The sequence below is a fragment of the Bos taurus genome, chromosome 16 (assembly GCF_002263795.3).
Source record: "Bos taurus isolate L1 Dominette 01449 registration number 42190680 breed Hereford chromosome 16, ARS-UCD2.0, whole genome shotgun sequence".
Taxonomy (NCBI): domain Eukaryota; kingdom Metazoa; phylum Chordata; class Mammalia; order Artiodactyla; family Bovidae; genus Bos; species Bos taurus.
The window spans coordinates 71,623,963-71,639,226 of NC_037343.1; the positions used below are offsets into that span (position 1 = coordinate 71,623,963).

At 44.7% G+C, this 15,264-nt stretch overlaps 1 protein-coding gene across 6 annotated transcripts in view; it reads left to right on the forward strand.

The window, feature by feature from the left end:
• The window catches only part of LPGAT1 (lysophosphatidylglycerol acyltransferase 1), a 128,243-nt gene that overhangs the window by 32,132 nt on the left and 80,847 nt on the right, over nt 1-15,264 (forward strand). Inside the window, exons 1-3 of one of the 6 annotated variants that reach the window (XM_059875486.1) lie at nt 10,423-10,589; nt 10,855-11,039; nt 11,945-12,209. In XM_059875486.1, coding sequence (XP_059731469.1) covers nt 11,972-12,209 — 238 coding nt within the window. In that variant the 5' untranslated portion in view covers nt 10,423-10,589; nt 10,855-11,039; nt 11,945-11,971. Of the gene's footprint in view, nt 1-10,422; nt 10,590-10,846; nt 11,040-11,944; nt 12,210-15,264 lie in introns of those variants that run through there. The other 5 variants (NM_001083756.2, XM_024976434.2, XM_059875485.1 and 2 more) reach the window with 5 other exon arrangements.

Genomic DNA, 15,264 nt, shown 5'->3' on the forward strand with positions numbered 1-15,264 from the left:
TCTTTCCTCTGTTCATAAGTGGAATTATCCTGTGTTCCTTTTCCACAGGAAACGGGGAATTTCTCTTCCTTATCAAACGTCACTGAGTTTCACCATCCCGACACCAGAACAAAGATGCTGCAGTGGTTTGTTGTTTGGTTTTCTTTTTATATTTGTGGAGAAACCCAGAAACACAGGATACTTGTGAACTAAAAGCTTCCAGCCGAGCTCAGAGTCTGTTGACAGTGGCAGGACAGGGAATTGTGAAAGAAAGCTTGAGATATGAGATTCCATAGGGTCTCCTGAGGATAAAAATGAGAGCAGAGCAAAAGGAGAAGAAGTGAGTTCAAAGCAGTTAGTCAGGGTACTCTTTCCAGAAAGAAGTCAGTGCTGGGAAATGTTGTGGACACAGTTTAGGGAAACTGCCAAGCTGGAATTTATAGATAGCAGTTTTGTCTGGAAACGAAGGGGAATCCACAGCCCTGAAAGGAGCTAACTTTTCTGAGAGGCTAGAGAGTGAAGTAAGATTTAGCTTTAAACTGGGGGATGGAGCCTGGAAGGACAGGGTGATTGAAAGGATCAAGTTGCTAAGGGCTAGCAGATAAAGAAGTGAGAAGGAGGAGATGGGACTTCTGCAGTTTGAATGGGGTACCCTGAAACTGTGGACCGGAACTTCTCAATGTGTTCAGTTGATATGTCAAGATCACCTTGTACTGCAGGCTCAGAACCAGGTGGTTAGTTGTGGCTACTCACATCAACAAGCATGCAGAAGGGATGTGTGAGAGCAAATCAGGAAATCAAAACTGTGTTCACTCTCTATCAATGCAGTAGTTATCCAGAGGAGTGACTCTGGAGTGCCAAGGGACTCTGGACAAGAAGGTGGGCTTCCAGTGGTTGTAAAAAGATGGTCAGAGAGAAAGAAGGATGATGTTCCAGGTACAGGAACAGCCAAAGCAAAAGTATGGAATGTGTTTGTTTAAAGGGAGAGGAGGCTGTTTGGGAAGTAAATGAGAACTGAAGTAGAATTTGACAATGATTGCCAGTCTTTAATTTCGTGGCCCTCATTGAAAATGGAGGTCATCAGTCTGCTACCCTAGAGTGCTAGGTTCTGCTGTGGGAACCCCACTGAGACACAGCAGCATGCATGGCCATTGGTTGATAGGCTCCGGGATAACGAGTGAGAAATTGGATGCTAAGGTCCTGAAGTAAACCAGAGATATTCACCCTTGGTTTGCTAGGACATGGAAAAACAATGGCAAAACTTGAGCAGGAAAATAAAATGTTAAAAATGGAACTTTAAGAAAAATGGAATTCCCTGGTAAATGGCTCAGCTGGTAAAGAATCCACCTGTAATGAGGGAGACCTGGGTTCGACCCCTGGGTTGGGAAGACCCCCTGGAGAAGAGAAAGGCTACCCACTCCAGTATTCTGGCCTGGAGAATCCCACGGACTGTATAGTCCACGGGGTTCCATAGAGTCAGACATGGCTAAGTGACTTTCACTTTCACTTTAAGAAAAATAGTACAACCACATCTTCCAGGATTGATTGGGAGTAGGGAACAGCTTGAGAATGAAGGAAGATATTAATATTAAAAGGGGCAATATTATTTTGTACAATTAGTGATTCACCTGAGGTGCTTCTAGTCACTGAAACAATCATTTTTAAAAGTTGAAACACATCTTAAGATGAAGTATTAGCAACATTTATTTCTTCTGGCTATGGTTTGGGTGAGGATGATGATGATGTCACCATTCAAGATATCCAGTTAACCTAAAAAAATGAAATGATTCAGTCTGAATAGATTAAATAAACATTGAATTCAAAAAATTTTTTCCTGCCAAATGTAAGACAATAAGCTAGACATTGGAAAAAAAAAATAATGAGACAGGTGATATGGAACCTCTATTCTCAACAGACAACCTAAAATATAAAATATCCTAGCCTGTTACAATATGATACGCACTGGGATATAAGAATGGACACAGAGGGAGAATGAATTCTGGGGGTGGGGATGGGGTCGTGGATCCTTTGATATTTTAGCTGGACCACAAGGGATGAATAGGATCAGAAAGACACAGAGAAGGGAAAAGCATAAACAAACAAGCAAACTAACAAAAAAAATGCATGAGTTTGTATGTGTGAAGCTGCACAGTGCATTCTTTCAAGATGGTGAGCACTTTGGTGTGGCCACACTATGAGGGAGGGGAAGGTGTGAGAAGGGAATGATAAGAGATGAGGCTAGAGAAGCGTAGCATCTTCTGAAACTTCCTGTCACTGTCTCTCTTTCTCTCACACTCTCGGTGGAGAACAACTTTTCTACCAGCCTCTCCTAGAGAGGCACTGTAGAGTGTGGTCAAGGCAATGGGGTCTGAGAACTGGGAACTGAGTTGCAACCCCGCCACTTGCTGCCTAAGTGACCTGGGACCTCTGGCTGAGTCTCCATCTGGAGCGCGGAACCCACCAAGCTTACTAATTTTGCCTGGGCTTCTAAGATCCGACCGGGGAGGCCTCAGTGTCTCCTCTCCTTCGGGAGAACGGAAGGACGCCTGCGGCCTACGTAAGTGGTGCAAGCTATTTCAAATCCTGAAAGATGATGCTGTGAAAGTGCTGCACTCAATATGCCAGCAAATTTGGAAAACTCAGCAGTGGCCACAGGACTGGAAAAGGTCAGTTTTCATTCCAATCTCAAAGAAAGGCAATGCCAAAGAATGCTCAAACTACCGCACAATTGCACTCATCTCACACGCTAGTAAGTAATGCTCAAAATTCTCCAAGCCAGGCTTCAGCAATATGTGAACCGTGAACTTCCTGATGTTCAAGCTGGTTTTAGAAAAGGCAGAGGAACCAGAGATCAAATTGCCAACATCCGCTGGATCATCGAAAAAGCAAGAGAGTTCCAGAAAAACATCTATTTCTGCTTTATTGACTATGCCAAAGCCTTTGACTATGTGGATCACAATAAACTGTGGAAAATTCTGAAAGAAATGGGAATACCAGACCACCTGATCTGCCTCTTGAGAAATCTGTATGCAGGTCAGAAAGCAACAGTTAGAACTGGACATGGAACAACAGACTGGTTCCAAATAGGAAAAGGAGTATGTCAAGGCTGTATATTGTCACCCTGCTTATTTAACTTCTAGGCAGAGTACATCATGAGAAACGCTGGGCTGGAAGAAGCACAAGCTGGAATCAAGATTGCCAGGAGAAATATCAATAACCTCAGATATGCAGATGACACCACCCTTATGGCAGAAAGTGAAGAGGAACTAAAAAGCCTCTTGATGAAAGTGAAAGAGGAAAGTGAAAAAGTTGGCTTAAAACTCAACATTCAGAAAACAAAGATCATGGCATCTGGTCCCATCACTTCATGGGAAATAGATGGGGAAACAGTGGAAACAGCGGCTTTATTTTTTTGGGCTCCAAAGTCCCTGCAGATGGTGACTGCAACCATGAAATTAAAAGACGCTTTGCTCCTTGGAAAAAAAGTCATGACCAACCTAGATAGCATATTAAAAAGCAGAGACATTACTTTGCCAACAAAGATCCATCTCGTCAAAGCTATGGTTTTTCCAGTAGTCATGTATGGTTGTGAGAGTTGGACTATAAAGAAAGCTGAGTGCCAAAGAATTGATGCTTTTAAACTGTGGCGTTGGAGGAGACTCGCCCTTGGATAGCAAGGAGATCCAACCAGTCTATCCTAAAGGAAATCAGTCCTGAATATTCAGTGGAAGGACTGATGTTGCAGCTGAAACTCCAATACTTTGGCCACCTGATGCAAAGAACTGACTCATTTGAAAAGAACCTGACGCTGGGAAAGATTGAGGCAGGAGGAGAAGGGGATGACAGAGGATGAGATGGTTGGATGGCATCACCAACTCGATGGACATGAGTTTGAATAAACTCCGGGAGTTGGTGATGGACAGGGAGGCCTGGACTGCTGCAGTCCATGGAGTTGCAAAGAGTCGGAAACGAGGGAGCCACTGAACTGAACTGAAAATGTGGGTGACAATATGGTCCTCATAAGGTCTTTGTGAAGAATGAATGATTTGATGCCTGGAAAGCAAGCACTGAGAACAGGGCTGGCAGTGTTGAAAGTGATTAATAAATGTCAACTATTATTACTACTGTAACATAATCATGAATATCAAGTTATTTCAGTTCTTATGTTAGGAAAAGCCAATTTTAAATTTCGATTTGTCTTATTCTTACGGGTACTACATGGTTTTATAGCTTCTGTCAGCTAGGAACTTGCTGAAATAGACCCTCCAAAATATCTTACAGGAATACTTCTCCACAATAGAACCTGGGAATCTACCAATAGAAATGCTTTTAAGGAAGTCCTTTTTATTTTTTATTTTATTTTTTTTTTAATTTTATTTTATTTTTAAACTTTACAATATTGTATTGGTTCTCCCATATATCAAAATGAATCCGCCACAGGCATACATGTGTTCCCCATCCTGAACCCTCCTCCCTCCTCCCTCCCTGTACCATCCCTCTGGGTCGTCCCAGTGCACCAGCCCCAAGCATCCAGTATTGTGCATCGAATCTGGACTGGCGACTCGTTTCATATATGATATTATACATATTTCAGGGCCATTCTCCCAAATCATCCCACCCTCTCCCTCTCCCACAGAGTCCAAAAGACTGTTCTATACATCAGTGTCTCTTTTGCTGTCTCGTATACAGGGTTATTGTTACCATCTTTCTAAATTCCATATATATGCGTTAGTATACTGTATTGGTGTTTTTCCTTCTGGCTTACTTCACTCTGTATAATAGGCTCCAGTTTCATCCACCTCATTAGGAAGTCCTTTTTAAAACGTTAATACTTTAGGAAGAGGGACTGTGGGTTTCAGCCATTAGCAACTCAGCAGGGATTAGTTTACCCCACTAGGCAAGAAAGACAGGGCTGAAATGCAATGTTGGATAGGTGAGAAAATAGGTTCTAGCTTAGAGTGTTGTCTGTTGGGGGTGGGGTTCTTAGATGGGGTCTTCAGTGCCCCCTGGAAACTAGGGACCGTTTCAGTATCAAGAGGGGAAAAGGAAATTAGTCGAAGAGGAGAGGGACATAGGAAGGAAAAGAGAATTGATTACTTCACAGTATTGTTTAAAGTCAATCTTGTTAATAAAAAGAGTTGCTGAAATGGCTTAAATAAGGCTGCTGTCAAGACTTATCTAAAAAATGTTAAGGTTACAAGCCCTAACATACTTCATGTAAAATGATTATGGATACTAATATAGAAGAAAAATTATATACAGTGTATTTCATATTTATTTTTGGCCTGGAGAATCCCAGGGACGGGGAGCCTGATGGGCTGCCGTCTATGGGGTTGCACAGAGTCAGACACAACTGAAGCGACTTAGCAGCAGCAGCAGCAGATATATACGTGCCAGGCTTCCCTGGTAGCTCAGATGGTAAAGAATCTGCCTGCAATGCAGGAGACCCAGCTTCGATCCCTGGGTTCGGAAGATCCTCTGGAAAAGGGCATGGCAACCCACTCCTATTCTTGTCTGGGAAATCCCATGGACAGAGCAGCCTGTCAGGCTACAGTCCATAGGGTCACAAAGAGTCAGACATCACTGAGCGACTAACCCTTTCAAGCTTCACTTTCCTTTTCACGATACGTATGTATCTCCCTTTTTGTCTGAAGTTAAATCTGACAACGCTCAGACTGTATGACTGTCTTAGAGGCTAATTTCTAGGTTGCAACTGTGCCTAGTGATGTGTATGTGTGGGGGGGCCTTTGTCAAGTCATTGAATGTTTATGAGCTGCTGGTTGGGTTTACCCTAGAGAGAAATGGTCCAGTGGAGCTTTAGTGCAGAAACTGTCACAGGTAGCTGAAATGTTTTTTTAATTGCCACCAGGAAAAAGAGAGGGCCCAGAAGGATTCTTCAGCCCAAGGGAGCCCCTCCTTGGTTATAACCTAATTTGCTGTGTGCATGTGGACCAGATGGATGGAATTAAACCTTCTTGGGTGTCATGGTTAAATCATTTTAAAATGTCTGGAGACTCCTGGAAATGTAAGAAGTCATACTTCTCTTTCAAAGGATCATCCTCTTGTGGTTCAAATGTGAGTTTTGAAACTGAAACTATAACTCCTGTGGCTATAGGGTGGGGTCTCTATGTTTTCCTTTTTCCCCTATTGGGCTGTACTATATAGAAAGGTTGTAAAATTCTCAATTTATGTTTGTGTTTTGATAAAGCCAGCTCTAAGGTAGTTAGAGAGGGGACTGGAGGCTAGTTAATCTTTGAAGAAAGTCCCTGCTTTCTACAGATCTTCTGTCCTGAAGAACTGGTCATCCCAATCTTCTTGTTACAGTTGTTCAGAGCCTTTACACACCTGTCTGCCTGTGGTATTGTGGAAATAACCTACAGAAACATCTCAGGAGGTTGCATCAGTAAGTTGAAATATGGCGGAGAAAAAAATGTAGGCCAGAGGGAAGTATTATATGTAGGGTAAGAGAATACAGACCCAGGCTTAATTCCTGGTTTGGGAAGATCCCCTGGAGGAGGAAATAGCAACCCACTCCAGTATTCTTGCCTGGAGAATCCCATGGACAGGGGAGCCTGGTGGGCTACAGTCCATGGGGTTGCAAAGAGTCAGACACCACTGAGTGACTAACCCTTTCACTTTTCAAGAGAATAAAAACATATATCTTAAAGGAAATATGAAATACAAGAAATAAATATAAGCATCATTTGAAATTGTTCCCTGAAGAAGCCAGCCCAAATTATCCATTGTAGATACTGAATTGTCTGGAAGCTAAACACACTACTGTGGTCAAAAATGTTAAAAAGATAAGCCCTCTCAATCACTCTGGGCAATAAAACAGGGCATATCTACACCTGGAACACCATGTCTTGTTCTATATCCTTAGCTTCAAGATAAGTCTAATGAAGTGGAATCAGTCAAGAGGGGACCAGCTGAAATAATCAAGGTTAGGGTTTCCACATCCCTCCCATAAAGCTACTGTAAAGAATCTGTCTGCAATGCAGGAGACCTAAGTTCGATTCCTGTGTCAGGGAGATCCCCTGGAGAAGGAAATGGCAACCCACTCCAGTATTCTTGCCTGGAGAATCCCATGGATAGGGGAGCCTGGTGGGCTATATTCTATGGGGTCACAAGAGTCAGACATGACCTAGTAACTAAACCACCACCACCAAAGAGTAGAAGTAGGATGTTATAGGTGACTCTTGTCCCCCTAAAATTCATATATTGAAGTCATAACCTTCAGTACTTCTGAACCTGGCTGTATTTGGAGACAGGGCCTTTAAAGAGGTAATTAAATTAAATGGGGTCATTAGGGTGGGTGCTAATCCAACATGACTAGTATAAGGACTGGGGTTCTTGAAAGAAGAGACTGGGACACAAGAATGACACCAGATACCTGCATGCACAGACAGATGACTGTGGTAATACACAAGAAGATGGGCATCCACAAGCCAAGGTGAGACGCTTCAGAAGAAACAAACCCTGCCGACACCTTGATCTGTGATTTCCAGCCTTTGCAAGTGCTAGAGATAAATTTCTGTTGTTTAAGTTCCCCAGTCTGTGATATTTTATATCACAGCCCTACAATGCGATATAAAGTACCAATGAGAACAGATATGATTGAATTATTTAAAATCATGAAAGGTCAAGAAAAGGTGATTATCTTAGGATCCTTCTCAGTCAGAGTTTCTTAAAGCAAGATCTGCCTACTCTGCCTGCATTAGAAACACCTATGGTTTTTTGTTTTTTTTAAAAAGCAGGCTCTCCAGCTCCTCTGAACCTAGAGTATGAAAATATTTCTCATATGAGGTTCAAGAATCTCTCTTTTTGGTAGGCACCATAAGTGATGTTTTTGCACGCTAAACTTTGACACCTGCTGTGCAGCCATGAAATTAAAAGACGCTTACTCCTTGGAAGGAAAGTTATGACCAACCTAGAGAGCATATTCAAAAACAGAGACATTACTTTGCCAACAAAGGTTCGTCTAGTCAAGGCTATGGTTTTTCCTGTGGTCATGTATGGATGTGAGAGTTGGACTGTGAAGAAGGCCGAGCGCTGAAGAATTGATGCTTTGGAACTGTGGTGTTGGAGAAGACTCTTGAGAGTCCCTTGGACTGCAAGGAGATCCAACCAATCCATTCTGAAGGAGATCAGCCCTGGGATTTCTTTGGAAGGAATGATGCTAAAGCTGAAACTCCAGTACTTTGGCCACCTCATGCGAAGAGTTGACTCATTGGAAAAGACTCTGATGCTGGGAGGGATTGGGGGCAGGAGGAGAAGGGGACGACAGAGGATGAGATGGCTGGATGGCATCACTGACTCGATGGACGTGAGTCTGAGTGAACTCCGGGAGTTGGTGATGGACAGGGAGGCCTGGCGTGCTGCGATTCATGGGGTCGCAAAGAGTCAGACACGACTGAGCGACTGATCTGATCTGTGAAAGGTCCTCCCCAACCTCTGGCCCTTTTCTGGGCATGACTGACTGATACTAATTACATCTCAGCAAGTGCTGGTGTATCTGGAGCTCTGGCAGATGCTCTGTAATCCAGGAACCAGGTACAGATCACATTGTAGGTTATGTCTCCCCAGGTGTCAGCCAGCATTTGCCAGCATGTGGAGAATGCTGAATGGGATGGACCTAATGGAATCTTAGGGGAGTTTACTTTTGAGTCTCAGAAGAAATATGTGTCTCACCTATCTTACCCACTTAATAATACTATGACATATTTTAAACAATCAATAAACAGTACATATATTATTTTTCTCATGAGATTTATTTTAAGATGCTATTACCTTGGCACCTAAATTCTCAAAGGAAACATTGATACAAAGAATAGAAAGATCATATTTAACTTGTCTATTGCTATTCATCACTTGAACTTATACAGAAAGATATCTGACATGGCCTGTGCCTTTTTATGCCCTGTACAGTTAGAATATAATATTGGTGAAATAAACAACATCTATAAATAAAAACAAATTAATAATAAATGGAAAGAAATCTAATCAACTATTCCAGCCAGGCTCTGTGCTTTCATATTTTCTCATCACCCAAGGGAATAGGAAATACTCTTTCACATGTCCCTAAGGTGAATTTTCTTTCCTTCACCTGTGAGCCAAAGAGGAGCTAGAGAAAGAGAGAGGTCATTGAAAGTCCAAAGCAAACACAGTGATAAACATTTTGTAGGAAGAGTAAGTGGCATTCTGATTTAAATATGGCAGTTCACCATAATGGCAGGGCACCAAAAAAAAAAAGTGCGCCTCCTCAACTTACAAATGTGATTAAGGGATATAACAAGATTTTATACTTTTTTTTTTAATACTGAAAATTAGTAGGCCATATGTGGAGAAGGAAATGGCAACCCACTCCTGTATTCTTGCCTAGGGACTCCTGTGGACAGAGGAGCCTGATGGGCTCCTGTCCATAGGGTCACATAGAGTCGGACACGACTGAAGCGACTTAGCATGCATGCATGCATTGGAGAAGGAAATGGCAACCCACTCCAGTATTTTTGCCTGGAGAATCCCAGGGACAGAGGAGCCTGGTGGGCTGCCATCTATGCCGTCGCACAGAGTAGGACACGACTGAAGGGACTTAGCAGCAGCAGCAGCAGCAGCAGTAGACGGTATGAGAATGTGTAGGTGGGGAGGTCGTTGGGCTCTTTCTCTATTTTTCTTCTGGTGGTCCAGCCTTTGAAACAGAATGCAACTACAGTATCTTGGGAATGACCCAGCCCTGACCAGGGGTACCTATGGACATGAATTTTTGAGCACTCGCTCAATGACAGTTACTGCCTACCTGCTTTTCCCTCTTTGACTAACCAAATTTTAGTGTCTCTGTGTAGACCACTCATTCCCACTGGATTCTTTGGGGTGGGGGTGGTGTAGGGGGCAGGAGGATGGATGGGGCATTGGAACTGTCATTAATGTTCCATGTGCTTTCCAGGAACGAGAGTTCTGGCACTTAACATGAATTGATTTTAAACTCTAGACCTTAATCCTCTGGAGAGAGTCAGAAGAAAAGCCATGAGAGCAGCTGGGTTTCATTAGGAAAGAAAAGAGGGCATTCAGTCTTCGAGGAGGACAGTTTCCCAGTCTGGGCAGTGATCGGGTTTGTCAAGAAGAGAGAGAGAGCCCTCACAATGAAAAACCGCTGTTTCGGCAGAAAAGCGGCTCTAAATCTGGACCAAATCACTCTCGTGTGGTGGAAGGGTTGGAGCTCGTTGCTAGATCTTGCCGAGCGGCCCTCTTCCTCGGTCGGGGGCTAAGCCAGGTCCCAGCCTAAGGACCGGGCGGGCCCCAAGGGCCTCGACCCACTGCCAGCGGGATCCCCGGCGCCGGCGGCGGTGGCGCGAGCGGGCGGGCGGACGACGGCCGCCGCGCCTTCATTAGAGGGCGCTCTGGGGACGGCTCTGCAGCAGTGCAGACTCCCGCCGCTTCCTCCCCGCTGCCCCTCCCCGCGAGTCCCGGCGAAACGCGGCCAGGCCCCGGGGACCGAGTCTCGGCGCCGCCGGGGGCCGGGTGCGGGCCGCGCCGCTCCTCCTTCCGCCGGCCATGCAGTCTTCCGGCTCCTCTGGCTCCCGCAGCCCCGGCTGGGGCCGGGCCGGCCCGAGGTGAGTCCGGGCTCGGCGGGTGCAGGCCCCGCGGCTGCCGCAGGCTGGGCCCCGGGGAGGCGCTGTGGGGTGGGGTGGGGGGGAGGCGGGGAACGGGTGTCGTCGTCGCGTGGCCCGGGGAAGAGGCGGCGGCGGCGGCATGAGGGACGAGGGCGCGGTAGGCCCCAAGGAGGAGGCGGGGGCGCGGGGCATCCGCCCGCCTCCCTGGGACCCGCCCCGGTGACAGGTCCGGCCTCTGAGTCCCCGCCGTCCCCTCTGTCCGCAGGCAGCCGCGAGGGGAGTAGGGCGCCCTCGCGCCCGCTCGCGCCGCACCTCGGCCGCCGCCGCCGCCGCGTCCATGACCGCGACCCCCCGGCCGAGGACACCCGCCGCCGCCGCCGCGCCCCGGGCCGCCCACCCCCGGCCCCGCCGGTCCCCGCACTCTACCGCCCGCCGCCAGCGCCAGCTGAGGTGAGCCCGGGGCGCGGGCCGACACCGGCGGCCCCGACCCCTCCCACACCTCGGACCCCGCGGCCGGCCCCAGCCGCCCCCCTGACCGCAGCGCCGCGGTCGCCTCTTCCCCGCTCCTTTCATCACCCCCGGCTCCCCTGCGCTCCGGCCGCGGACGGGGCTCGTCATCCCCGGCTCTGCGCCTCCTGCTGCCGCCGCCGCTCCCCTCCCCCTACTCCCGTTCTTCCTCCTTTTCGCCTGATTATCGCCCACTTTCTTCCTCTCACCCGCTCACCCTTTTGCCCGCTTTTCTGGCCCCCCTCCTTTCCCCCCACCCTCCTCTACACACCTAAGGAAAAAGGAACGCCAGACCCGATTTGCCGCAAATGAACCATTTTAGCGTAACTCTTTTTTTTTTTTTGGCTAATGCGAGAGACCGTTTTAAAGGATGAATCAGTGCAGAAGGGTGGTGGTGAGGGTCCCGGTCTGGATCGAGAGGTGCCCGCTTCAGTCTTCTCTTCCCTGCTGTCAGTTAGGGAGCTGCCGCAGGCGTGTGAGGCAGGTCGCTGTGTTGTTTCTTCCTCAAAGTCCAACCGGAGACTGCAGTGACACGCGGTTGCGGGCCGGCCGCTGAGGAGTTGGTGGGAATAGTGCTATCAGTTGCTAAATATATTAGGACGTAGCCTGTGCCTCCGTGAACAGCTCCCTTGACCTTGTGGGGCTCCTCCTCCGCTGGCTGTCCGTCCCCCTCTGGAATTTCCCGGACGGATCGCTGAGGTACTACAGCGAGGGGGAAAAGCTTAGATCCTCGATTTTTTCTTTTCTTTTTTCATTTGTTTTTGTGCTGGAGGTGATTTCTCTATTAGTGACTGTCTAGATGTGTTCACTCCGTTTTCCTTTTTAAATGAATTTTCTTTTCACCTCAGCAAGACAGGACAGACTTCGATGTGAGAATGGCTGTGACTCTGGAAGAAGCTCCGTGGCTGGGCTGGATCTTGGTGAAAGCCCTGGTGAGGTTTGCCTTCATGGTCGCCAACAACCTGGTTGCGATTCCATCCTACCTCTGCTATATAATCGTGCTTCTGCCCCTTCGACTGCTGGACAGCAAGCGCTACTGGTACCTTGAAGGAATGATGTACAAATGGCTTTTAGGAATGGTGGCTTCTTGGGGATGGTATGCTGGATATACAGGTAAGAGCATGAGCGGTTTTTAAAATGCATATTTAAAAATGTGTAACGTTTGCCTTAAATCAGGAGCCATGTTTTAAAAAAAATGTGTATTACACTTCAAGTGGAAGATGCTTTGACCATTGTAAACACAGAGAACAATTCTATTGAGGGTTTTTTTTTTTTTTTTTTTTAAGAATCCTAATTTAGAAAGGATGATATTTTCAGAAGTATCATTTCATAGTTATATACTGATAAATTCCTTAAATAATGGCTTTTAATGATTGACATGTACTAAAACCCGTCAGTGTAAGCTGTCCTAGAGGAGTAAGAGTGAGTTTTATTGGACTTCAGGGGTTATAAAATGAAGAAGTAAGATGTTTAGCTCATAATCATTGGGCATTAAGAAAAAGTACTGAGCCCTATTTGTGCTAAGATAGTTTAATAAAAGTTTTTTCATTTAATGGTGTATTGTACTTGTGTTCACATTTGAAGCCAAGCAAAGGGTGGCTTTTTTTCTGTTAAGTATGTTTCCTTTGTTTACTAGATAATTTTATATTAGAATATTAAATGTAAGAAATTAAGTTTATCCCTGTTAAGCTAATGTATCTTCAGAGTGTCTTTTAATAGATTTTTATTTCTGCAAGCGTAATGCTATTCTAAAGTGAATTTTAAAGAACTGAGAAGCAGTGTTTATTTTCTGCTTATAAGCCTTACATGCTTTGAGAACTTGTGCCCTGGTTGTGAAAATTGTGTACTATTATATTTATTTGACATTTCCCTCTAAAAAGTAGGATAACGAGAAAAGCATTCAGGTTTCTGGCCCTTGTCTTGGACATTGAGGCTTTATCATAGAATTTTATAACTGATAAACTCCTTAGAGATAGTGCCACAGATGCTGTGGTCAGTGGAGTCTGTAGCTCATATCTTGGAAGAGTGAGCAGGGTACTTTTAGGGTTGAACAGCACTGCAGATCCCCACTTAAGATTTTCTGTCTCCCTCTTTCCTGCCCAGGCGACATCTGCAGATTTTATGTACACACACAAGGGCACTGACAGCACACAGCTTTTTTGGAGTCTGGCAGTCTCTTGCTAGGTTAGAGTGCTCTTAGTTGCCCCAGATGAAGCCTTTTCTCCTTCTGGCAATGCCATTTATTATTCTGCAAGACCCGAACCCCCAGGGATAGTATACGCATTGCTTCTTTGTTATGTATCTTGTTGAAATTCCAGTGGTCTTTAGATATGGCAGGTGAACTTCTGGTCCTCTTTGGGGGGACCTGGTGGTAGCAGCAGTAGTAAGAGAGAAAAGAAAACGAAGTAAAAATGAATTTTTTTCTATGGTGCTGAATTTTCACCTGTGCTGCACTGCTGTCATAGAATCGCTTTACTCTGTAGAGTCTGAGCTTCCCCCAATATGCTATGCAGTACTACTGGTTTGTTCTTTGCACAGTATACTTAAGTTTGCTTGTTTTAAATGAGCTCATAGTATTTCTAGATATAAGTTCTAGAAGTTCATTCTACTTAAAAATAATGAAATTACTGAAACATTTGTGCCTGTGTGTGTGTTTTTGGAATATTTGTGTGTAAGTGTTAGCATGATCAGAAGCTGGGAAAAAATAATTTGGCATTGACCTTGAGATTGTAAGGAGGGTAGTGGTGCTGACTGAAGTTAAAGTTAATTATGCTATGGCTACAGCAAGGCTGCAGTATAATTTTTAAGCATATTTTCTTGGAGTGTTTCTTCTTTGCTGCCTATAAAACCATGCAGTTTCTTTGGCCACCTGCTTGGAAGGTGGTCTTGGCATGCTCTGCGTATTTTAGTCTCTCTGAAGCATCTGCTCTCCTTCAAGATACTGCTTTTTGACCATTTGATTGGTTTGTCTCATTTAAATATAGAATATCCTGGTATGTGCATTTTAAATAGTCTTCCTATAGGTAGACTACTTCTCAAGGGTCTGGTCATAACAGAACACAGACAAGGTCAAACAAATGTAGGAGTGACTTTTGTTTAAAGCCACAACTGTGTCTAAAGAAGCAAACATAAGCAGGGGTTGATGAGCAGATATACCCACAAGGGGGTTGTGTTGGGCTTTGTTTGGATTATATGTTTCATTTCTTACCTTTGTATCAAGGAGAGGGTGGGCCTGAGTTTTTTTTTCACCTTCCCCTTTCCCTAGTTTTAAGTTTCACACCTGGAAAATTGAGCATTGCCAAAGCAGTGCTGCTCAGCGTGTCTAGTATGTTTATGTTTTAAAATAAAAATTGCCAGACTTTGTTGAAAAACCGCTTCTAAGGAAATCTTAAATGTTAATTAGCTAACTGTTAACTGGGAAACTGAAAATTGAATATTGGTATAGAATATCAAATTTTCAAGTTGTGACATTCAGTCTAAGGTAAGTGAATTACTCAGCTTTGCTGCTGAAGACTTATGTTGATTATATAATCTACACTGCCCCATATAGTAGCTGCCAGCCATATTTGACTATTTAAATTAATTAAAATGAAATAAATTTAAAACTCAGTTTCTCATTCACACCAACCACATTCCAAGTGCTCAGTACTAGGTGTCTGGTGGCTACTGTAGTAGACAGTGGAGATAATAGAACGTTTCCATCATCACAGGAAGTTCTATTGAATAGAGCTGATAAATAGTAGGTGTGACTTTTTCCTATTTCTTAGAAAAAGTGCATTTTATCTTTATAAAAGAATGTTTTTCTCAACATAATTCTGAACAGATTTCTTTTGGGGAAGACAAGAAGATTTATTAAAGTTTTATAACATTGACCTTTAATTTGAGGCAAATATCACACAAAAAATGAGTCCTTTAAACTCAAACACACTTCTTGGATAGAGAATGGTGAGACTAGTTAAGTCTAAAAATTTAACTAGATGTTCTTGTACTTGATTTGTCTTCTCAGAGCTGGAGTACTATCTGTGGACCCAGAAGAGGGAAAAGGATTTTCTGGTCTCTCTGCCCATTTCTGATTTTACATTTTCTGTCCAGGGGAACACATTTCTTGAAAGAACTCTGAGGACGCTGGGGTTTCTTCATCTCTAGTTTGCTACTAGGCAGTGATGAT